The sequence below is a fragment of the Sinohyriopsis cumingii genome, chromosome 1, assembly GCF_028554795.1.
Source record: "Sinohyriopsis cumingii isolate HCF-2022 chromosome 1, ASM2855479v2, whole genome shotgun sequence".
NCBI classification, from domain to species: domain Eukaryota; kingdom Metazoa; phylum Mollusca; class Bivalvia; order Unionida; family Unionidae; genus Sinohyriopsis; species Sinohyriopsis cumingii.
This window is the reverse complement of record NC_142961.1, coordinates 136,488,335-136,514,430: the sequence shown is the minus strand read 5'-3', so window position 1 is coordinate 136,514,430 and position 26,096 is coordinate 136,488,335. Positions and strand designations below refer to the sequence as shown.

Genomic DNA, 26,096 nt, shown 5'->3' with positions numbered 1-26,096 from the left:
TTGATAGAGTTTAGTCTGCATTTTTTCAACAGAAATTACCCTATTGACATCATTAATACTTATTTCCAAAATGTATCTTCTCTTACACAACTTGAATCTTTACAATGTAAAATCAAAAATAGAATTGAAAATATCATTCCTTTTGTTATTGAATATAATCCAAGTTTGCCTAATATAGGTAAGATTATCAATAAATATTGAGATTTATTAAAATTTTCACGTAAAGAAAGTGTTAAATCGCTACATGAAAGCAAACCCACACTTGCTTATAAAAGGACTAAAAAATCTTAAAGATTTCCTAATTACATATAATTTTAAATTAGAAAAAACATCATATACAAAAGAACCATCAACTAAATGTAATGGACCTAAATGTTTGCAGTTCTTTTATTAATGAAAATGCTTCTTTCAATAGTAATAATATGAAAGAAACTTTTAATATGCATTGTGATACTAATTGTGCAACATCAAATGTTATTTATTTGATCACATGCAAAAAATGTGGCATCCAATATATTGGACAAACCAGTCAACAAATGTCTAAATGCATGAACCAACATGGATCAGACATAAAAAAATATTGATTAATCATTCTCATCTCATGTTGCCGCACATTTTGAAAAGAGGTCCATACTTTGCAAGATTTCTCCTTTCAGCCTATTGTTATTGCTCATTTTTTTGTTGAATTTTTTTTAATTATGTCCTCTTTTTACAATAAGTCAAGAATATTTCTATATATTTTTAATTAACAGAATAACTTAATTAGTGAAAGTACAAACTAATATCATAAAAATAAATTAACCAATTCTTTAAAAATGAAAGTGCATTTCTAAATTAATTCTCAATATATCACGAATACTTATAAAATACTTGATTATAATATTATGCACACCATAATTTTTTGCTATATGAATTGAGTTCTGATGAAATATTGTACATCTGTCAATAATCTATTAAGATACAATATATTATTATTTTTTATTTTGATTATTCTGTATTATTTGGTCTTATTTATTTATTTTATTTTATTTATTATTTATGTTTTATATCTTTTTTAAATGCACAATTATACATAATAAAAATAAAAATATTAATAAAACTTTATCTGTTTATTCATAAATTTAAAAAAAGAAATACTTCGTCTCAAATTTGCTTAAATTAAAGTTTGTATTATTATTATTATTATTAAAACAGTTACAAATCATAATATCTGATTGTACACCAATATATAAACCCTAAAGATGTAAATAACTGTGTATTTCGGTTTTTAAGCATATTGTGGTGTTTCTAGTAATCCCAAAACTTAATTTATCACATGGCAGGTATAGTTTTCCTACAGTATGTGCAGTTTCATATTTTTTATATTACCACATGTTAAAATATCACTTTATGTGATTCTGATTGGTCCAAATGAGTCCATGAAATTATTGTGCAGTATCCTCTTTACTGATTGGCTGGGATCGCGGGAAAACATTATTAACCCCGCCTTCTGGAATGTTTTGTTGGAATTAACATTTTTGGTGGCCATTTTTGAACTTGACTTGCAAAAGGAAATTGAGGAAAAATTATCTCAGCTGTCTGAATATGGATATGTTACCCCTACAGGGGTTTGTTATGTTATTTGATGGCAGGGTGGGGTGAAGGAGTGGTATATCTGTAACATAGATACAGTATCCACCGTATACACAAGCGTGACTTAAATGTTAACTTACAGAAGTAAATTAACTCATCTCTGTTCACAGAAGAATTCAGACATAAATGGGTCTCCTAACTGACAGAACTTTATCCAACCATATCAGACTTTACGCAGTATATTTGGGATACAAATCCGACTCAAAAAGAAATTTGTTTATGTCTTCTGCACAGTCTATTGTTCCGGTCAAATACTGCAAATATCCGGTCACAAATTCATTGCAGTAAATGTAGGAATTTCTGCATCCAGTAATCCTATTTCACATAAAAATCGCAACAATGTAACGTTTAGTTCTGCAAGAGACATTTTAGGGTAAACATGTACTCTAAAACTACTGAGTACAGCATCAATGTGGCATCACACAGCATTAATCATTCTTGCAGTCGGACATCCGGGGAATTGTCACGTGACATTCATCACAACGCGGCCGCCATATTTGTTTGGGGGAAAACAAGTAATCACAATCCATTGTAAAATTCCTAAGAGCTATTGTGCACCAGGTTGTCATTCCAACTAGAGGAAAAATCAGGCTCAAAAGTTTTATATCATACCCAATCAATCCTCACGAAGAGAAAGATGGTTACATGCAATCAGCAGAGCAAAGCTAAATCCTGACGGCAGTATTAATAAAAATAAACGCTGGTCTCCAAGATGCGGACACTGTTACGTTTGTTCAGCACATTTCATTCCTGGTAAGTATTATGCTAATTTATATCCCTTCATTTAAACCGTTATCTGATTTACTGTAAATGATGAGAAATGGAATTAAATTTTTTATAATATAACGTGTTCTACCGCACCCTGAAGTCAATTTCGTTTCACTAAGTACCCGTTCACAACGAGAGAGAGAGATTTGTATAAAATGTGCACACAAATTTACAAAACATTGGTACAAGTTTGTATATTGTATAACTTTAAATTAATCAAGATGAACAATTTGGTCAATCAATATTGAGATTTGTGAAAGTTCATAACGTTCCCATAAGTAATATATATATGCTTCTTTTAACAGTGAAATTGGCTGAACCATGTCAGGCAACGAAGAAGTTGAAGTTAATGGATGACAACAAACAAATGGATATACCATCTTGTTACTTCAGATGACAATGACACAGGAATCACAACACCTGAAAACAAAGTCACCTGAAGTTAAGTCAATTTCAACTGCACCACATTTTGTGCCAATGAAACAACCATTGGAAAAATCTGAGAGAGAAATGCTATATATGGAAATTGACAATCTCAGAAAAGAAAGAAATGATGCCTTACAGAAAACATCAAGTCTGGAACATATAATTAGTGCTACCTCTCTTTCATCAGCTTCAGTAGAGGGAAACAATGATGCCTGCCAGATGATGACTGGCATTAGCTGGGATATAATTTTACAGCTGTTTACTTTTTTAAGTACATGTATTACCAGTAAATGGTCAAATAAAGCCAGCCTGCCACTAAAGGAACAACTGTTTTTAACACTTGTGAAACTACATCATAATGTGTCTCAAATCAACAACAATTGACTGCTTCTGGAAATGGATTGATCTCATGCATGAAAAAATTGGATTCATGATCAAGGGGACTGATAGAGAGACAATATTCAGCACAATACCGCCAGTGTTCAAATCCAAATTTCCTCGTCTGACTTCAATAATAGATTGTTTTGAAATATTCATTGAAGCACCCAAAAATTTATTGGCAAGGGCACAATGTTATAGTTCATACAAGAAACACTGCACAGTTAAAGTTTTTATTTATTGTACACCTCTTGGGTCCATCAGTTACATATATAATGCATGGGGAGGCAGAGAACGTGTGATCGGATTGATGAAAAATAGATTTACTGTATTGAAAGGGACTTTACCAATCAGATGTGTCAAAAGCATTAAAGATGAAAGCGTTGAATCGGTGTTATAGAGTTGTGACAGAATAATAAAGGTGTGTGCTGCCCTAACTAATTTGTGGACTGGGATTGTGTTTAAAGAGTAAACCGGATCACAGAATATATGTTTGAGATTTTTATTTCAATTGTTGCATTTCATGATGACATGTCAAATACATTATGAAAGAAATTTAAACATAATCCATGACAATAATTATTTACATGTACATGTATACTGTGACACAAATATTAGAAATGTATTTTAATGCAATATTTTTATCAATAAACACACTCATATATGTAAATTACTACATTAAGCTGTTTTATTATGTCAATACATTAATCACATTGAATACATTGAAATTCATTGACAAAATGAAAAGAAATGCCTCATGAGTTGTTATTTTTGTACACAGCTGACCGTATTTACATGCATCATAAATTTGTTCATTGTTATTAAACAAACTTAATAGTAAATTGTTGTCTGTTTCATTTTTTTGCCAATTTCCATAAATTGAATCACACATCTTGTTTAAATCGACGCCTTCAATTTTCTCATTTTTGCCGAATAAAAGCTTCGGAAGGATGGTGACAACTTACTAGATGTTGGCTCAGGTCCAAGAGAAACAAACCGACCACTGTACTCTTTAAAGGCACTCAAACCAACACGAGGTTCATCCAAACTAGCCAGTGCTTTCAGAAATCGATTCTGCTCTTCAGCGGTTGCTGGTTCTGACATCTTTCTCATCTTTTTCTTAGATCTTTTTAGGGCCTCTTTGGCAGCAGTCTTATAAAATTGTGTCTCAGCTATGTTTTTTTGGGTTCTACTTTCTTCACAAAACATGCATTCCATTCACATGGGTGGTCTGTGCAGGTGCTCGATGTATATCCCAGTCGCACTGCAGTTTCTATTTTAAACAGTAATGCACCAATGTGGGAACAAGTCTCTCCTAACCTATAATAAAGCAATAAAGTGTTTTGTTAACATTATGATATAATATACTTAATCTGGTGCAACTATAGTCTTAAAATATGCATATGTATAACTATAAGGTTACAGATTTAGATTCTTTCTTTAAATTTATTGGGCTGTTTACAGAGTTCAGCGTTTATCCCAGATTTTCCAGTATACAATGAAAAGAAATGGTTTGAGTAGGTGACAGTGTCCTTATTGTCTAAATTTATGTCATGCTAACTAAGTTACATGTACTTACCCAGCCATACAGTTACAATGTGCTGCAATAACAGGTCCTGATCTTTTTAATGCAACCCATGGGTGGTGGGGTTCTTCAGTCACTCTCCAAGAAGGCTTTACATCAGCTTTCAAAACATAATGTCCACTGTCAGTCTTCATGTGGAAAACAGTCTGAACCCACCCTGACACAAAAAAATGTGTGCCTCTAGAGACCTATAGTTCTCCATTGCCTCAGCAGAATAAATACCTGTAAATGAAAATGATAAGTTGTTTTAAATTTGAATAATTATGTAAAAACAATTAGTTGAATCTATTAAATGAAAATGTAAAAGATATATAGACAATACCTTCTTTCTATTCTACAAATTCTTACACTACTAGCTTTGTCAACATGGTATTTACAAGCACCACTATTCACTATTTACAAGCATCAATTTATTGTAGTTTACCGTTATTTGCAACATTTAGTAATATTATTATTTACATTCAAAGAAATACGTTAATTCATCCGTCAAATAAAATAAATACTTACGTGGATGTTTAATCAGGTAGTTATAAACATCGTGGTATTCAGTAGCTGGCCATTGTTTCGGGTCATTGATCCAGGTATCAGCGGGCACCTTATAAGGACAAATATCCATTGCAATCAACTTCAGTTTTACCAAGTACCTCTGTTGTGCGTCCAAAGCCAAATTGTCTTGAAATTGGTAAGACATTTCAATTAAATTTAACAATTAATCTAATATAATAACTGAATTCTTCGAATTTCGATCTTTCACAAACGTGTCCCCCAAACAAATATGGCGGACGAGTTGCTATGTTGAGCACGTGACTCGATGACGTCAGTCCGACTGCGAGAATTCTGTTTTGAAAAATGCTTTTGTCATTATAAAATGTTCTGTTTATTCAGATGGAAGCTTTCTCTTTGATTTATAGTTTGTAAAAATGTACAATCTACTTTTACTAGTTCAACTTTGTTTGGGACTATATTTTATGCACAATAAATGAAAGGTGCACCGTCTGTCACAACGAACAAAATTATTCGTTATTCTTTCTATCTAAATAATTTACACTGAAATAAAAACTGTGATAAGAAGAATCTCAAATGGGTAATGATTTAATATCAAATTTATTCAACTAGTTTCATAAATTCAATATTAATCGTTACCCATTTGTAATCCTCCATGTCTCACATGGTCCGAATCAGGCCTCATCAGCCAGTAATTTGGGCCGAATTAAGGCTGGTCAAAATCAGCCAGTTTACCATGTATAACTGTTTACAATCAGATATATTTTTCTTTTAATCACGTTACTGGCTTTTGCAGGCCACATAACAGAATGTTCCTGTTGCTTCACTCTTAGCACAGACCTTCAATATGTGTCAATTATATGCTTGAAAATAAGAAAAAAATCTTTAATTTCGACGGATTTCATAAATAGGAAATCCTGTAAACAGTGCAATATTTATCTCCATTCTTCTTTGAACGGTCAAGGCCTAGTCTAAGGGAAACGACTCTCGCAGGACTGTCCCGCACCTGTTCCGGTGTCCGATTGTATTACTTCCTTAAATATGGAGCAGAAGGACTTGATTCTTTCTTTGTGTGTGTAGACAAATCCACACTGCATGCACGTAGCATGACAGCTTCTTGTGAGAACTTGCCACCATTTTTGTTTCCATTCTAATATTTGTATGGGGTGCAATGAAGTCCAACTTGAGGTAAAGCATTTGCATGAACTCGGAATTCAAGTGTTACTTTCCATACCCATGCACGTTCCCCGACCCCATCTCAGCTTAAGATCAGCTGTACTTAATAAATTATATATCTGTTATGTCTTACCTCTGATAATACTTAACTTTTCATTATTTATAAATTCTCTAATACAGTTACTATTTGTTATAAACTATATTTTGACCTTCTACCTGAATAAACTTGCTTATGCCGAAGTGGTAAATTAACTTTCTTTTTATTGTATTCGCACACCCTCACGTTTGTTTGTACCTGCCCCAACCCCTCAGCGTTAGAGACCACCTAGCGACAGTCAGGTTAAAAGTTATAAAATGATCAATGGGATTAAGTTTTGTGAATTTCTTATATCATTAATGCTTTTCAGTTTTAAACTTGGTGTGTGGAGGCACAGGAGTCTAACGTTTTATCAATAAAGTACGATGAAATCTCTGACAACACGAAATCACCTTATGTCTACTATAAATTAACACAAGGAGTGAAAGCATGACATAAACCCTCTGCTTTATTTGACTTTTGTCACACATCTTTTATTGCTTCAGAATCACCAAAAGACTGAAAAGCTACACATATCCATTCAGAATACAGTAGTGTACCAACACATAACTCTCGGACGACCATCGCATGAATCTAATCCAGCGAATTAACCTTTATTTTGAGAATTATGGTTCCAAAGTCTTTCCACAGGACTCCATCAGGCGGAAGTAGCCAATTCTGCCATGGGATGAATAACACTTTGAAAGTAATTTCACAAAATAAAATGATTGACTTGTCTTTTATTTCAGATTTTATATGATAATTTTATATAAATAAACAGAAATATCTAGTTAAATTTAAGATAGAAATGAGTGTTGATGATGTCCACACACTTCCAATATTAAAGCAAAGACAGATGCTGGATTCGGTAGTGTTAGAAGATAACACAGACTCTGCTCTGTGATTGGTATGAGTATTAGACCCTAACTTTTATTACAGCAGGGTAGAATCTAGCACAGTAGGCTACTTTTGCCTGATGGTGTCCTGTAGAAAGACTTTGTGACAGTAATTTATGGTACCAATAAGGTGATTTTGTGTTGTCAGAGATTTCATCGTACTTTATTGATAAAATGTCAGACTCCTGTGGCGGGGGATACAAACAAAGGGTGTATGAATATTATAGTCTAAGTTTCCATTGTCTTGCAATGTAAGACAACTACCCAGAAATTATTTTGTTTCAGTCAACACCTTACTCCAAAATAAATGGCATTTAGAGTGTCTCCTAGTATAATGACATAGAACATGAAGCCAAATTTTCAGGACTGTCTCTCATGCTAGGCAGCCATTATTTACAGTTTGCTGCAGATTAGAGCCTAATTGTTTTAGTCAGACTCTACTTATGCTGATGTCTTTTTCCTGATGGAATCAAATTCTGACACAAGCAATTGGATGCATTTTCAAGTTCCATTGACATAATGTTTCACTTGGATGATTTGTGAGATGGTAGCCAAGATATGTTGAAGGCAGTTAACCCTTCACCTCATAGAGTGTATGTCTTTTTAGCCCTTTGACACACATGTAGCAAAGTTACCCAGTGCAGTGCGCTATAAAAAGAACATCTGTTACCTATTCGACTCCGTACACATAGGCCTGCCTGTTAACTGTTAAGCAGTGTAGTGCATGTTATGTTTAACAGCAGTTTTAACCATTTTACATTTTTGGTACACATCTATTATGAGTGGAAAAATTTAAGAGTAAAGTCTGCTCGTTATAGCTGTGTAATTACTTTTCACAGAAGAATTTGTTATATGCTTTACAATCATGAGAGAACTCGTTCACCATCAAGTCAGTGAAGCTGCATGACCTACCATAGCTGCCATTTCTCATACTTGAAATTTGCATCTACATCACTAAGTCATCTGAATTTGATAATTTATAAAAACTAATTGCTGCCTACATCAATATCAGAGCCTTTACTTAAGTTATTAAAGCTTTCATAGTTGTGATTCTAATCGTGAAAACTCTGTAAGTACTGAACGAAATCTGTGACAGCCATTTTGGACAGTGGGGAATATGACCCAGTTACTTTAAATCGCAGATTTCGACCAGAGCATAAACAGCGACTGTGTAATCTGATGTAATGATCATTCACAGCAATGAATGTAGTATCTAATAGGGGGTTTTCCCCGAAGGTGGCACTACGAAAACCTGCTCAATATGGCTGATGTTTACAGCAGGCATCAAAACGCATTTGTATGCAAATCGGGTAGAGGCATACAAAGGCGCTTGCATGAGGTAAAGGGTTAAAATAGAGTTGAGTCTCTTTAACGAAGCAAATCTATCTAATCACATTTGTCAATATTAGTATGTTTTCATTTGTTCTGTTAAGGAAACATACCACATCTTCGACCAACTTTGTCAATGTTCCTCTGCAACTGTTGCGTTTCAAACAACATAAATATCAGGATAGATGTCTTACATTGTAGAACTTGAGCTTCCTCTGACCCTTCCCATTCCATTTGATGTATTTTTACATTTATGTTTGGGTGTGTGGTCAGAGCCAACTGCCTGTCAGAGAGTTGCAATTTGCCACCATTGTGATGGTGGCTAGGGGTTTACTAAGAACTAACTGATAATATTGATGTATCATTATTTTTTTCCATATCATAACTCATATTGATACAAGAGGTGAAGAATCAAACAAATGATACTCACCCCATACAAGTTACTTTAATCATCAGCAGTTAGTTGTTTTATTCTTTAGATAACTTTAGAAGGCACACACATTTATTTGTCAGTAATGCAAAAAAATATTTTTTGACAATACCCACTTGCAGTCCTGCCGAGTGGTCTAAAGCGCTCACCATTCCAGATCACTGCCATCTCACCTCTGTCTGTGTGGGTTCGAGTACAAGGCTCGGCTAGTGTGGGTACATGGGAAAGCCTGCAAGTAGCTTCTCATAGATCGGTGGTTCTTCCCTGGGTTTTCCAGGGTTCTTCCTCCACCAGTTACACAGGCCGCCATATATACCCTAATTATCTTGTGCTGAAAAATGGCGTTAAACCCTTGAACAACAAATTAACAAACAGAAGATGACTAACTCATGTGGTCTGAAATTTGTCTGACCCCTTGCCAGTTCCATGCTAATTATTTTATGTCAGAATGCTCAGCCACTGATAATGTATTAACATAAAGAAGACATGTATTAACATAGAGAAGACATTCCAGATTTGTCGCAAATTGTGATTTTTTCTTTTTGGCAACAAGTAAACATCTGGAGATATTAGGGGCGACAACATTTTTGGGTGTTAAAACTCGTTTGTACACTATTGGTTTTGGAGTGGAGAAATTCAAAGGTACCATGAAAGGAAGCTGCAGACTTGCATATAAAATTAACTGGAATCTATCATTAAGTAAGAAAATCCTTTATTCATACTGACAAACCATCATAACAGTGTGTTGTTATTGCTATATCATAATCTGCTGATGCTGACATCTGGCCCGAGTACTGTATGGTGTTATATTACTCAGTAACTCAAATAGTCATGCTACAATGGACCAACCACTGAAGGCAGGAACGGGAACTGCTACAATCAACCAAATGATGGCTAATCCTTTGAGGGAGGGAATGTATCAGACAAAAACAGTTTTCCTGAAACTTCTAAGAAAATTGATTACCATTCAAGCACAGATTGTTTTACTTAGCAAATGAAAAAGAAAACCACTCCTGTAGCCTAGTGGTTAGAGCGTCCGCCTCGGAAGCGGGAGGTCGTGGGTTTGAACCCCGGCAGTCATACCAAAGACTTAAAAAAATGGTACTAACAGCTGCCTCGCTAGACACTCAGCATTAAGAGGTTAGTGTTAGGACTGGTCAGCCTGATGTCAGAATAATGTGACTGGGTGAGACATCATACTACATGTCTGCAGCATGATGGCCCAGTGCTGGACAACACTATAAACTGCCACACTACAGACATCGTAGCAATATGACTGAAAAATTGTTAAAGCTACGTTAAAAATCATAATCACACACACACGCAAATTTTAAAAAAAAATTAAGTCTCAATCAGTGTTCAACAGTTATTTCATGTTGCTGCCACAACAGCAAACCAGTATTTGTTTTGTCCTCCAAAGTTGGCTTTTTGTTGAATCAAATTACACATGAGACCTTCATCAAAACAACCCAACTATATAATCATCAAAGAAAACTAAGCACCTTTCATCAAAGAAAGTCAGCATAAAACTTGAATAAAAGCAATGAAATCTGATAGATTGTTACATTTACCAATGTGATTGGAACATGTGTATTGTGCTGTGAAAGTTTCCTGTTTGCAGGAAAAATGTTTATGCTTACGATCGCTACCAGCAGTAGCATAAAATGCAGTTTAAATTTCCAATCTTTTGAAACTATAGATATCAGGCCATCTACTTAATTGAAGGTGGGACATCTCACAAAGACTTTTTGATTTGCTCACATTTTCATTTTGCTATGAATAGCCTCATCCCATGTAAGATGATATGTGTTATTTGTGTTTTCTAACAGGATATGACTAAATTTTCTAACATGTGATATATACTCAAAGTGATGGATTTTTTTTATATATAAATGTATGGTACTTACTGCATTATGGATTGTACAATACAAAGGTAAGTTGTCAATATACAGATGTATTTCTGACTAGTTTTGTCCTGTCTTAATCAAAATTTCCATTAGTTTCTCTCAGTATAAATCCTACTCACTTGTGTCAGATCACCTCTTACAAATTTGCTTTTCTGCAAAATTTGCTTTTTTTTTCAGTCTCTCACCCCCATCCCAAATACTGCTTATGTCAGCAATATTACCGAGGATATTGAGAAGTAAGGGTAGTACTCAGTTACGAAAATGGTACAAAAAAAATTAAAGTTGGAGACAAAAATGTTGAGGTTGGCGATTTTTTTTTGTGACAGCCTATTTAAAACCAGTGCCTTCCCTTTGTGTGATTTAAATAATTTACTGATTATTTAATAACCACTCTTATGCAACGTTTCGCTGTTGCTTCACATCATGTCAGCTTGACTTCAGTATGATGTCTAGGCATCTGCTATGTCACACAGTGAAATCTGTTAAATTCATTTCTGATTGTGGGTATTGTTTGTTCAGTGATAGATAAAAATAATAACTGTCAATGAGAACTAAGTGTAGTGTGACACACCAGAAATATTGACTTACAAACCCAATAGAAATAGATACAAAGCAGCAGAAAATGTTCGGAAAAGTGAATGATCTGTTGATTACTTGAATCATACATGGGGAACAAGTTTGGAATGTCTTTTGTGCTGATATATGTAATTAAGAGATTGAATATGCCATGATCAAATAAAATTAACACAGAATCGACAAGGATTCCAGACCACATAAGTTATAGTAGCCTTGTTAATTTTTAGAAGGGAACAGGGTGTTATCAATAATTTCACTTTTTTAATCCAATGAACAAATGTCTTGTGTCCATGGCAGATGTTTTGAATCTGCATGAGGTACTGTGTGAAGGATTTTTCTTACTCATCATGTCTCCCACATAGCTGCCAACCCTCATGATTTTGGCATGAATTTCATGACTTCTTATGGCAATTCATGGATTCATGCTACGTGCAAAAATATCACGAATTCCCCACTTCTCAATTATTTTAAATTTTCATGTTAAGTGCTAGTTGTGAAATTGGCCATTGCCGAAATGGTCCAGTAGAAGTAGAGCTATAGCAGATTGGTACATTTGGCTGGGTAGCAAGCATTTTAGCATATTTTAATATGTGTATAAAAGTAGTTGTACAAATTCTTTTGAAAAACTGGCCCGCCAACACTGTTGTTGTTGTTGTATGTTTTAACGCCGTTTTTCAGCACAAGATAGGCTATACATGGCGGCCAGTATTAATGGTGGAGGAAGAACCCAGGAAATCCCCGGAAAGAACCACCGACCCTCGAGAAGCTACTGGCAAGCTTTCTCACATACCCACATTGGCCAAATCCGAGACTTGAACCTACGCAGACAGAGGTGAGATGGCAGTGATCCGTAATGGAGAGCGCTTTAGACCACTCGGCCACTCGGGGCCCCTCCGCCAACACTGACTTGAATTTCTGTTCATTATGGCTTATTTGAAAACAGCTTGACCACCAGGCAAAAAGAAATGTTTTTGCACAAAAAGTAATGTTTAGTTTGGAACATACTAAATATTTGCCATGCATTCAGCCATCAAATACCGATATACGTCATTATTCTTGCACACAGTGTACCAAATTTTAGCATTGGGCATGGTGACAGGGACGATGTGAGGAAGCACATTGGTAGCAAAAAGCACATAGAGTTGGGAAACTACATGAAGACAGTTTTGTCAAGTGTTGAAGTTTTTGAGATTGAAAGATTAGCATGATTTATATTGTAATTTGCCTGAGTTTACAGTTTTCCGCGCATGCGCCCATGTCACTATTCGTTTACTAATCAACTTTTTGTCTTCTGGATTAATACCATTTCGTAATTAAGCTACACTGCAGTTAAAATGTTTTCACTTTCAAGGAAAACTACATGTATTTGTATTCCATAAAAAGTGAAGTATAGATTGGAGTACATCAAACTTTGGCCTTCCGTTCAGCCATCAAACATCGATGTACATTATGCCTTTCACACAGTATTGTGCCGTGAAATGTACAAATGGGAATGTGCACAAGGGCTGGTATTGTTGCATACAATTTAGCTGTCATACATGTACCATGTAGCATTATTATTATATATTACATGTCTGACAGATAAATTTTAAGCAACGATACCCTTGTGGGTATGTGCACCTGTCTTTTCTCAGTTATAGATCAGCAAAAGTGACAGTGAAAGATTATTTCCTATTGTGAGGAAAAATAAGATAAACTTTAAGTGCCTCCTTAGGTGCTGAAAATTTGCAACAATTTTAGTCACCACAAGTAACCAGCTTTCAAGAAGCCTGAACTGTTTTGAAAACAAATTTACCATGGCCCGATTGAGGAAGTTCAACACTGTCACAGCATTATATCATGACAAATAGTGTGAAGTTTGTGTATATATCAGTAAATTTGGCAGCAAATATAGTTAGTTTTACATGTAATCAGTAATGTTATTGTTTATTTTGTGGATTTTCATATAATGCAGTACTGACCATCGACGTGGATGGAATTAGTGTCATGATATACGTTTCACTAATTATGAGTCTGGAGGGTTGGCAGCTCTGCTCCCATATTCAGACTTGTTTTAGACTTTCTTGCACAAGGAAATTATCCCATTTCTTCTGTTTTAAATGTTAAACCATAATGGCATCTAAATTTAGGCGAAGACATGAAATTGGTTATAAAAAAAATAAAGCATTCATGCAGTGCAAAAACAGAGGGTGTGGTGTTGAGGATGAGCCCAGTACCTAATCAAATGGATCAGCCTGAAATGCCTAAAAGGTTGAATAAAAATCAATGACACCAAATAATTAATCAGTTTTAAAGTATGGTTTTTTTTTATCTTGTCAAGTATGAGAATGGCATATGAACAGATAATAAATCTAGGTCAATCTGAAATACAACCAATTTGTCAACACAGCTAAAATGTCACGACCCTACAACTGAGAGACATTCTAAAGATGAAAAGGCTATCGAGGTAATATCTGTATTGATAATATATCATATCATAAGCTGAGTATCTTAAGTCATATCGACATGTTGGTATAATTTCAACCCTAGTGGTGGAATAGGGCACATGAGCTTGTATCATTTTGCCTACAAATCATACATGTATTGGATAATCCTATAAGCGAGGATATGTCTCCCTCTCTTCTTGCGTGACCAATTTAAGAATCAGTGCTATTTCAAGCTACACTTCATGTATAGCATAATAAATTTGGTATCGATGTTTAGCTCAGGCATTCAGCATAGTATACCTAAACAAAGTTCGACTTACTATCATACCTTTAAGGAGTGCCAGACCATTTTTCCATGCCACCATTCAAAATGGCCATGATTGTGCCCACATACAATGCTAGTGCAGCCATCTGAATAGAATACTGCCATCTCATTGGTCGACTGAAATGACATACTGTATGTCTTGATAACCTGATTTTCAGTTGTTCAATATGGGGGTGGAAATGAATCATGGAATAGGACATTCCAATGGCTTAAAATATAGAAAACAGTGGAACATTATTAGCTTTATGCGCATGATCTTGTGAGGAATAATGCAATAGCAACTAGGGGTAAAACGATTCATCAGTATATTGATGCATAAATACTTTTCTGTACCGATACACATATTGATATGAGAGGTGGAAAATTGATACAAATGATATTTACCATATACAAGTTATTTTAATCTTCAGCAGTCATCAATAATTATTAATTTGCCTAGTTATTCATTAAGTTGAGAATTAATCAGCCAGCTGTTCCAGACACACACACTCATTTTTGTTAGTAGAAACCAAAAATACGTGCAGAATTTATCGATGTATAATTCCAATTTTTATGAATTGTCTGTGTTTTCTACACTTTGATTGGATGTAAATGGTCACGTGATTCTGATCTGGAAATTTTACATATCCATAAATTCTGTGAACTACTTTTGGTTCACTATTACCAGATCATTTGATGTGAAGTTTTATCTATATCAACGCCTTACACCCTAATACTAATAACAACAAGCTCCCTCCCACCCACTCCTGTGATTTCCAATAAAAAGTGACAAGCCACAGCTTAAAATCGATCATTAGAAGCTAAAACATTGTAATTGCACAGACCTTCTTGCACTCCAACACTCACCCTTTTGCCGAAGAAGGCATATTGTAGGCTTTAGAAGCTAATCTTCGGAAATTATTGCATTTTACCTTGACATGTTACAGCAGCAGTTATTAAAGGTCAGAGTCATATGTCAACCAAGGGATTACACGAAATATGGACACGATTTTGCTTTTGAAAGATCGAAACGCGTAGAAAGTAACAATGGCATTGCTATAACAACACATGCCATACGCAAGCGTAATTTTCAAAAAAAGGAATATTCCTTGTTTAACAGCAACAACCCTTTTTTATATATTAAAATAATGATCATAACAGCATATCACTGGCATGACCCGCTATGACATTCTACCCAGTATCACTGTATAAAGAATCAATGAATCTTGGCTAGCTAAGATAGGCCTATGTATTATATTGCAGTTGAGAGGCTAATGAAAGAAAACTGATGTACAGTAAAGTGAATGTTTTGTTGGTTAGATCTCCTGATCTGATGTTAGGAAGGAAGTAAATTGGAATTATAAGGATTAAATGATCATGGTTGGGCATTTATCGATGTGTAAATTTTACCTAATCACTCACAAAGTTTACATAAAGTCCTTTGGACTTTATTTACTTTGTGAGTGATTAGGTAAAATGTACACATCGATAGGTACCCAACCATGATCATTTAATTCTATAGTAAAAGATTCCAGATCAGTATCACGTGACCATTTACATCCAATCAAAGTGTAAAAATCGCAGTCAGTTCACAAAAATTGGAATTATTATAAGGTGGTTTTAATGTACTGTGTGTACTTGATTATAAGTCAGGACCAACTATGAACTTCGTAGACCCAGATTTACCATTGCATATTGTGCTGGCAGATTTGAGTTAATGTAGTTTATTTGGAGTAACCAGTACAACAAGCAACATAGACCCTGAATTGATGGTGCATTATGTGACAGCACATCAGGGTCTCTGTTGATTGCAGTTGGACTTGACTTACACATGAGTATATGCAGTAAAACAAAATCTCTTTATATCTGTCACTATTACAGAACTGTTAAGATATATATTTGCTCCTCATATTGTCCAGTTTAAGTTATTGGTGTACATGTACTTCTGAGAAACACTGGCTGGGATAAGCCTGTTTTAAGGTGCTCTGCCTTGAGGTTATGGTTGGGCAATGCAGAGACTGACATCTTGCGAAGGATACAACCTGGTAGCTGACCCTGCCTGGCCTACAAACAAGGTGGCTGACCCAGCCTGGCTTAGGAATCTAACCTGGGTCTTCAGCATAGGAGCCATACACATTCATCATTGAGCTTATGTGTCTGGTTTAAGAAAGTTGGACTCTATGTGTGGATTATTGTCACTTGATTATTGTAAACATTTATTAAGATTTAATTGTACTCTGTTTTCACAGAGCTGTACTAAGTGAGAATGTATTAGATTTTTGCTTGAAAACACTCATTTTAAAAATTACAATTGAATTCTCTCTAACTACTAGCAGCTTTATGTATGAAGCAGTGTGTAATTTTAGTTTTTGTTTAGCTTGCAGTTCACTAATATGGTTCTGTTGATTGCCTCTTTGAAAACTTTGTTGCAGTATGTTTTTCTTTCCTTGATCTGTATAACCCTACTTGAAAATGTTAGCCCTTCTGTATAGATATTTCCTAATTAGTACATTTTTTATAAGTTACTTTCCTTTGTCTGACCTTCCTTGGATTGACTCACAAACTTGTAATATTAATGATGAAAGGACAAGGTTTAGGGGCTTATTAATCATTTCTCAGTAATGCCATTGGTTAACTCTTATAAAGCAAAACAAAAACACAGTTTATCATAATATCACAAGAGTGTCAATATAAATATTTCATTTCTGAATTATAAGTTTCAGATTTCATTTAGGACATTGTATACTAGTCTATGTTGTTGACCTAAAATATGCAAGACTACAGATACAGTAGAAGATAACTCTTTAGTTGGTTGAAATGGTATAAACAATTGCTGGTTTATAAATCGATTCTAACATTGAACAACATTGACCCTGATCTGCAATTGCACTTTGCACCAGCAGATTAAGGTCTGTGTTGTTTGTTCTTTTCATTATGCCAAACAATCTGCAATGGCCTAAATCTGCTACTGTAACAGCAGATCAGGGTCTGTGCTGTTTGCTGTTGGACTTGACTATGTGAGTATATACGGTATCTTTTATGTGCATACTTAGTAGAGGTAGTGGTTCCCTGAAGAGTTAGGGTTAAAATTATGGTTAGGGCCTTAATCTGGTACTATTATTAGACATTGGGCCATAATCTGGTACTGTTATTAGATATTGGGCCATAATCTAGTACTGTTTTGGCCATAATCTAGTACTGTTTTGGCCATAATCTGGTACTGTTTGGGCCATAATCTGGTACTGTTATTAGATGTTGGGCCATAATCTGGTACTGTTTGGGCCATAATCTGGTACTGTTATTAGACATTGTGTCATAATCTGGTACTGTTATTAGATGTTGGGCCATAATCTGGTACTGTTTGGGCCATAATCTGGTACTGTTTTGGCCATAATCTGGTACTGTTATTAGATGTTGGGCCATAATCTGGTACTGTTATTAGATGTTGGGCCATAATCTGGTACTGTTTGGGCCATAATCTGGTACTGTTATTAGATGTTGGGCCATAATCTGGTACTGTTTGGGCCATAATCTGGTACTGTTATTAGACATTGTGTCATAATCTGGTACTGTTATTAGATGTTGGGCCATAATCTGGTACTGTTTGGGCCATAATCTGGTACTGTTTGGACCATAATCTGGTACTGTTTTGGCCATAATCTTGTACTGTTTGGACCATAATCTGGTACTGTTTGGGCCATAATCTGGTACTGTTATTAGATGTTGGGCCATAATCTGGTACTCTTGTTAAACTTTGGGCCATAAGGTACTGTTATCAGACATTAGCCTTAATCTGGTACTGTTATCAGACAGCAGGCTTGTATAGTACTCTTATTGGACATTGGGCCATAACCTAGGTCTGTTATTTTCCTTGTTATAGACTGAAAATGATCAATATTTAATATGTTTCAATGTGCAGTTTGCTAAAGTAGATATTCCTCAGAACTTGAAATGCTGTAAAATCACAATAACAAGTAGGTTTTTGAAAATAAGTGCATATGGATAATATGTGCATACAAGCCTTTTGTTTTTTTTTGCTGCAACAAGCATGTTTGTTAAAAATACCTTAAGTACAGGGCATATACATGTATATGCAAAGATACCATAAGTACAGGACATATATACATATACATGTATATATAAAGATACCACTAGCACAGGACATATACAGAAGCCCTGAGTGGTCTAAAGTGCTCACTGTTATGGATCACTGCCGTCTCACCTCTGCCTCCATGGGTTTGAATCTTGGGCTCGACCAATGTGGGTACATGAGAAACCTTGCCAGTAGGTTCTTGTGGGTCAGCGGTTCTTACTGGGATTTTTTCAGGTTCTTCCTCTACCATTTATACTGGCCACCATGTAAAGCCTATCTTGTACTGAAAAATGGCGTTAAACCCTACAATAACAGGACAGATACATGTATATGTAAAGATACTATTAGTACAGGACATATACATGTATATGTAAAGATACCATAAGTACAGGACATACATATGTAAAGATACCATAAGTACTGGACATGTACATGTATATGTAAAGATACAAGTACAGGACAAGTACATGTATATGTAAAGATACCATAAGTACAGGACACATACATGTATGTGTAAAGATACATGTACAGGACATGTACATGTATATGTAAAGATACCATAAGTACAGGACATATATACATGTATGTGAAAAGATACCATAAGTACGGGACATACAGGTATACCTCTAATTATTGTTTTGTTGCTAATTATTTAGGGATCAAATTAGTTTATTCTAATTCTTTTTTTTTTTGTTTTAGTCATCCATCTTTGTATCATGCAATCGATTAAAATCTATTTATATTAATACAATCTGATGAACCCCTTTACGAAGTCATTGTTTTGTGGATGTTGTGATTCACCAATCAAATTACAGCTTTCACATTTTTAAATTGATAAAAAAACAAACTCATTCTAAACATATAATAATGATAAGTCTTTCTATCATGAAATGCAATGCTTTATTTGATTGGCTGCCCAAAATAAGTACACCAGAAATGAACTTTTATCAGCATCTGTTAGATCTTGATTATGTTAGAGATTTTGATTTTACTTAAGAGTGAGTGTATGATTGTAACATGCCTTGAATATCATGGATACACATACAGTCTTTTATGATAGAGACTTAAATTTCACTATTTAGTATCTGTAAGCATCAGATACACTTCATTCCAAAAGCATGTGTGTATGCTTTGATTTTACAGCATTCTTGAAGCCTCTCTAATTTTGTTGTTTTAAAATGTAGGAATATGGTTATGGGTGTTACTTTAAAGTTTGTTGAAGCTGATGGTGCAGTTTTGCTACACAGTTCTATACGAGTTGACAAGTGCTTTGCTGTACATTTCTGTCAGAGTTGACATGTTTTGCTGTACAGTTCTGTCCAAGTTGACAATGCTGTTTTGCTGTACAGTTCTGTCCGAGTTGACAGTGCTGTTTTGCTGTTCAGTTCTGTCCGAGTTGACGATGCTGTTTTGCTGTTCAGTTCTGTCCAAGTTGATAGTGCTGTTTTGCTGCACAGCTCTAATGATTTATGAATTCTTTCATTCTTGATAACTAACAGTTTGATTTTTTTGGGGTAGGTACAATGAATTAACAAAAAGTCTAGTCATTTATGGAAGAATTGTATACATGCAAAATAGCTAATGGATATGATGCATGTCAAAGTATACAAAATGTAAAACATGCTTGCATGTCACAGAGTTGATAAACATGAATTTGTCCTCAAATCATCAAATAACACTGTTTGACGTAAATGCTTTGTTCCAGAGAAGAAATGGTGCTGTACCACTCATATACACTCAGGTGTGTATTATGTTAATGCTTTGTCATTATTTTCATTGTGTGCAATATTGATTGATGAGGATCAGATGGTTTGATCTAAATTATCGAAGCAGTTAAGCCTCAATGAGCTTCAGTAAACTAAGTCTACCACTTGTTACTCTGATTGGAACCTTGCCATATATATATATATATATATATATATATATATATATATATATACACACACACACACACACACACACATATATATACACAAATACATACATACATACATACACACACACATACACATATATGCACACACATATACACACACACACACACATACATACGTACGTACATACATACATACATACATATGAGTTAAATGGATTTTGTCCTGCTGTTATTAATGCAGCAAAGCAAGACATAATCACATTTCCACCTCATCAACAATTTGTTAAGTATTTGGCTAAAGTTTTTCAACGAAGGTGTGATCATTGTCTCAACAGTGTAGGCCCTAAACTGAGCCTGTTTTGTGTTGGGGTTTTTTTAATTGGCATTCGTGATCAAGCAATTATAGTTAGATCTATTGCAATCAATAATTGCTAGTATTATCTTTCAAAGCACTGTCTTATTGCATTAATTTTTCTGTGATAGCTTGGGGGAATATCACTCATTATTCTGATAAACTATTGACCTTGATTTGAGTGACTAGTAAATATATGCACTTAGTCATCTTTATAAACAAAATAATTAAATTTGGTAAGGGAAATCTGTGGTTGTTTCTTTTTCTTTCCTTTTCAGTGTTTATTAAATTTGTATAATGTTAATTTTCTGACAGATTTTTGGTATTGTTATTAGTGAATATTTATGTGGCAGATAGGGCATAACCGACTTTTGATCCGGAAATCGGATTCCACCGGATAGTATGAACTTCCGATTAATCGGAGTCGGACAAGGCAGGAACGACCGATTCGGATAATAAAAATAATAAAGTTGAATTTCTATAGCACCGTGTCTAACACTGTGTGTCATTCGATAGTGCGTTAATAAAGTTAAATAAGAAGTCAGAAAAGTCCAATATGGTCAACACAACGGGGTGAAACGATAATACTTGAGTTAGACCGAAAGATTTAAATTTATTAAAATATATAATACAGTCCTACCCGTTTATGTCAACATCCTCAATAATGAAGGCATAATATTGAATACATTGACACATGCTAATGAGGTATTAAAAGAAAATGATTCTTACAATCGTAAATATAAATAAAGTTAATAAGGAAACTTTCACAGCACAATAAACTTGTTTCAATCACCGATCACTTTGGAAAATGCAAGAATCGATCAGATTTCATTGCTTTTATTTAAGTCGCCGCAAGAGGCCAACTCTATAGGACCAAACAAAAGCCTGTTTTACTTTTATTTGACCGCGACATTAAAGCATGGCGGCAAGATCAACTAATTGTTGAATAAAGTACAGGATGGAACTGGCCGCTTGCCGACATAAATGATTAAGGCGGGAATATTAAAGCCTGGCGGCAAGATCAACTAATTGTTGAACAAAGAATGGGTCGGCACTGTGGCTTTGAACTTCGTTGCATTTTGCTCTAGTCCTGCCATATCCTTCCCCTTGTGACATCGGTGTGATATGCAAAACGTGTGTAACACGGTTTAAAAAGTTAATTTGAAAAACCTTTTAATTTAGCATTTCCGATTAATTGAATCGTATCCGGAATCGGAAAAATTTCATGCCCAAAATCCGGAATCGGAAATCGGTAGAAAAATGCTAATCGGTTATGCCCTAGTGGCAGACCTTTAATACATGCCTGGAAACCAGTTCTAACATCAGTTAAATTCAAATGTTGTCAATTACTAATAAATGCCAATTAGTTTTCAAAACTTTGATTATAAAGCTAATTACAAATACTCACTTTTGTGCAAAGTATCTGTCAAAAATTAATTTTTCATTAGAATGTAGTTGGTTAGTTGTTTATTAGTTTTGACTACATTTCTGATATTAAACAAATATAGTTTGGTTTAATATACATTTAAAATGTCAAAACCAATGTCTTCATGAATGCAGGTATTTAATATTTTAAAGGAAATTTGCATAAAGACTTAAGATAATCTATAATCTAAACTTCATTGTTTTATGATAGTGTGTAGTAATCACATAATGAACAGACTCAAATGTTACACAGTGTTTATTTTAATGACAGAAGTTGTAATTTCTTTTATTTAATGGTTCTCTTATTACCACTGATTATTTTAAGAACCAGGAATAGTTATGTATGGCTAGAATATGACTTGTAATTACCCCAGGTCTGATAATGGTGGCCAATATGAAGTAGGTGTGTAAAATCTAATATACAGCACAAGCATGTTCTAAAGTGGAACTTATTATTAGGGTGGAAATTTCCACTTTCAGTGGGGGGAAAAGACGCAGGTTTTTGCTGAATATAGGATTGACTTACTAAAGAAAGGAAGTTAGGGTTTTGAAAAGGTAAAATTTATGTGCATTCATTTTAATTGTAGCTTGATTTTTAAAAAAAAAGAAATTAGCAGAAATGGCTGTCATGTGTCTTTCAGTGGACCAGGCATAAGGGACATGTACATTTATTATTTAAGTAAAAGTCAATCATACATTAAAGATTATAGATAATATTTGAGGCAGATCTCTAGAAATAATATATATGTTTACGTAAATATTTTTATAAATAAAACTGACAAATATGTTTTGGCCTTGTAATTGATGCAGTCATTTAATATTTTAAGGAAGTTACACATAAGATTGAGTCCCTATATACAAAAGTTTCAGATATAAATTTGATCACAGTGACAGTTTCATAGCTGGATCTAATTGAACTGGAGTGTTGACAGGAAGCTGGTTATTCCTGTTTGACAGGAACCCACATTTATTCAACTGCTGATATTCCTATCGCATATCAACATGCGTGTTCACATACAGGAAATCTTGAATTTGTTTAGCGAGCAGACCCTTCATTTTCTATCACAGTTAGTCTATTACAGTATTTTGTATAGTGCTATTTTCATCTAAGTTGACGTTTAAAGGGACTATTTTTCCTGCTGAAATATGGAGGCAGTGGAGTTATTAACATGGTCAGTATGGAATAACGCAGTTTGGAGGGGTAGTAAAATCAAATTTATTTCCTGTTGAAGCTGGTATTTTCAAATGTAGAGTTTCTTAATAGTGGAAATTAATATCTTTTAATTTATTGTATCCTTGACATTTAACATGGCCTGTCTTAATTCACAATACTGGCTGTCCTTGAAGCTAAGTATACCCATCTAAATCATTGATTTCTTGATACTGTACAATGACATCTCATAAGACCAAACATTTTCACAGGACCAAAATAAATTGTCAGTTTTGGAGAATTTTAAGTTCACTGAAGTTCTCTATCTCACTGTTTATTTTTAGTTCTTAGGAATGAGGCTTTATATGTTCATAAAATTTATAGGCAGTCAGTTTTTACAACAGATGCATGCATTAATTATCTCTAGTTGGGATTTAATTACACATGTTTCTCTGATTGATTTTCAGCTGCTGCCAATTCCTGGCCACATGCTTTGGTTACTGAGTTTTAGTTTTATAGGGTTTTTGTTGTGACTGAAAGAATCAAAGGTGTATCACTTGCACACACACTTATGTTAAGGTTTTCATTGTAGATGAGTTTCAGTTTTCGAAGTTAAGTTTCACTGAAACAAAAAGAAAAGTTCAGGACTAGAAAATGATGTGGTTTTATTGTGCCCTAAAATTACAATCAGAATTAATTACTAGCTTTGTATGATTTTAGGATAAATTTGCCTGTGAGATTTCTGTTACTTGATTTCTGTCCCACACTTTTTATCCCCAACTATATCTGTGACGGATGTATATTGTATAAAACATGTCTATTTCTCCTGTTATGTTCATGGAAAATATTGTTTCTGTTCAATAACTTTTAAGGATTTCATGAATTATAATCAGATTTGATGGGGGAGGGGCACTGGGGGTCAGACTGAGTAAAAAGCAAACTCTGGTATCAAAGGTGGGGGGTCAAACCCAAATTTGGGGGTCTCTGAAGTGAAAATGAGGGTAAAAGGAAATAACTGATTAAGATCTTTTATCTATTTTTTCTTGGGTCTTGTTTTCTGCACTCTTTGTTTGCCAAGGTGGAACTTTCTTTCACCAGAGATGACAAATTAGGACCATTAGCACAAGGGTGCAGTCTGAAATGAACCCTGATGAAATGAGGGATGTCTGTGCGAGGCCTCTTCCATTGGTATCCAGCTGGAGCACTAATTCAGTCAAGTTTCTGGTTTCTGGCAAAATTGCATGGAGTAACCTAAGTTATGGCCCCTGATTGACTTTGCACTTGGTCCTTGTTTCTTTTCTACTTAGTAGTATATAAAGAACTTAATATAATGAAATCAAAATTTGAGATCAGGCTTTACCTACTGTTTGAAATTGGGTAATTATATGAAAATGTTGAGATTATTAGTGAATAGCCATCAGAACTGTCCTGGTTACATCTACAGTGTATATACATTTGTACATCAAATCTTTTTCCATTAAATATTTCAGGATATATTATTAACATAATACTCTATTACATGCGCTAATGATTTGATTGAATGCATTGAGTATGATTAATTTATGTGATGTCTGTAGATGGTCCAAATTGTTAATCAGACCACCATGCCAATTAATCCATTTTTATTAGTATGAGCCATATGGTTGCAGACTGTACAGTTATATTATTTTATTTTTGTATGGGCCATATGATTGCAGACTGTACATGTATATCATTTTATTTTTGTATGGGACATATGATTGCAGACTCTACATTTATATCATTTTATTTTTGTATGGGCAATATGATTACAGACTACATTTATATCATTTTATTTTTGTATGGGACATATGATTGCAGACTGTACATGTATATCATTTTATTTTTGTATGGGACATATGATTGCAGACTCTACATTTATATCATTTTATTTTTGTATGGGCAATATGATTACAGACTACATTTATATCATTTTATTTTTGTATGGGCCATATGATTGCAGACTACATGTGTATCATTTTATTTTTGTATTAGCCATATGATTGCAGACTGCACAGTTATATTATTTTATTTTTGTATGGGCCATATGATTGCAGACTACATGTGTATCATTTTTTGTTGTTGTATGGGCCATATAATTGCAGACTGTACATTTATATCATTTTATTTTTGTATGGGCCATATGATTGCAGACTACATTTATATCATTTTATTTTTGTATGGGCCATATGATTGCAGACTGTACATTTATATCATTTTATTTTTGTATGGGCCATATGATTACAGACTACATTTATATCATTTTATTTTTGTATGGGCCATATGATTGCAAACTCTGTGTGTATGTGATTTGGATTTTTAACATAGCTTTAACAATTTTTCAGTCATATCGCTACGATGTCTGCAGTGAGACAGTTTATAGTGATGTCTAGCACTGGGGCATCATGCTGCAGACATGCAGCATGATGTCCCACCCAGTCACATTATCCTGACATCAGGCCGACCAGTCCTAACACTAACCTCTTAATGCTGAGCACCAAGCGAGGTAGCTGTTAGTACCATTTTTGTAAGTCTCTGGTATGATTCGGCCGGGGATCGAACCCACGACCTCCCGCATCCAAGGCAGATGCTCTAACCACTAGGATGCGGGATGTCATGGGTTCGATTGCAGGCTGTTCATTTATATCATTTTATTTTTGTATGAGCCATATAATTGCAGACTACATTTATATCATTTTATTTTTGTATGAGCCATATAATTGCAGACTGTACATTTATATCATTTTATTTTTATGTGAGAAATATAAT

At 34.5% G+C, this 26,096-nt stretch overlaps 1 protein-coding gene and 2 long non-coding RNA genes across 4 annotated transcripts in view; 2 read left to right on the top strand and 1 right to left on the bottom strand.

The window, feature by feature from the left end:
* The first annotated feature begins 2,064 nt into the window (after positions 1-2,064).
* On the top strand, positions 2,065-4,046 carry LOC149807922 (uncharacterized). The gene is made up of 2 exons (XR_016423773.1): positions 2,065-2,385; positions 2,706-4,046. It is a non-coding gene; the product is annotated as an uncharacterized LOC149807922 (long non-coding RNA).
* Positions 3,691-5,631, bottom strand: LOC149807921 (uncharacterized). The gene is made up of 3 exons (XR_016423772.1): positions 5,297-5,631; positions 4,784-5,011; positions 3,691-4,524 (listed from the first exon to the last, which is right to left on the bottom strand). It is a non-coding gene; the product is annotated as an uncharacterized LOC149807921 (long non-coding RNA).
* A 678-nt stretch (positions 5,632-6,309) lies between these two features.
* LOC149807920 (CAP-Gly domain-containing linker protein 4-like) overlaps positions 6,310-26,096 on the top strand; it is a 96,877-nt gene continuing 77,090 nt past the window's right edge. The window contains exon 1 of one of the 2 annotated variants that reach the window (XM_089971995.1): positions 6,310-6,481. In XM_089971995.1, coding sequence (XP_089828121.1) covers positions 6,465-6,481 — 17 coding nt within the window. In that variant the 5' untranslated portion in view covers positions 6,310-6,464. Of the gene's footprint in view, positions 6,482-23,168; positions 23,332-26,096 lie in introns of those variants that run through there. The other variant, XM_089972001.1, reaches the window with a different exon arrangement.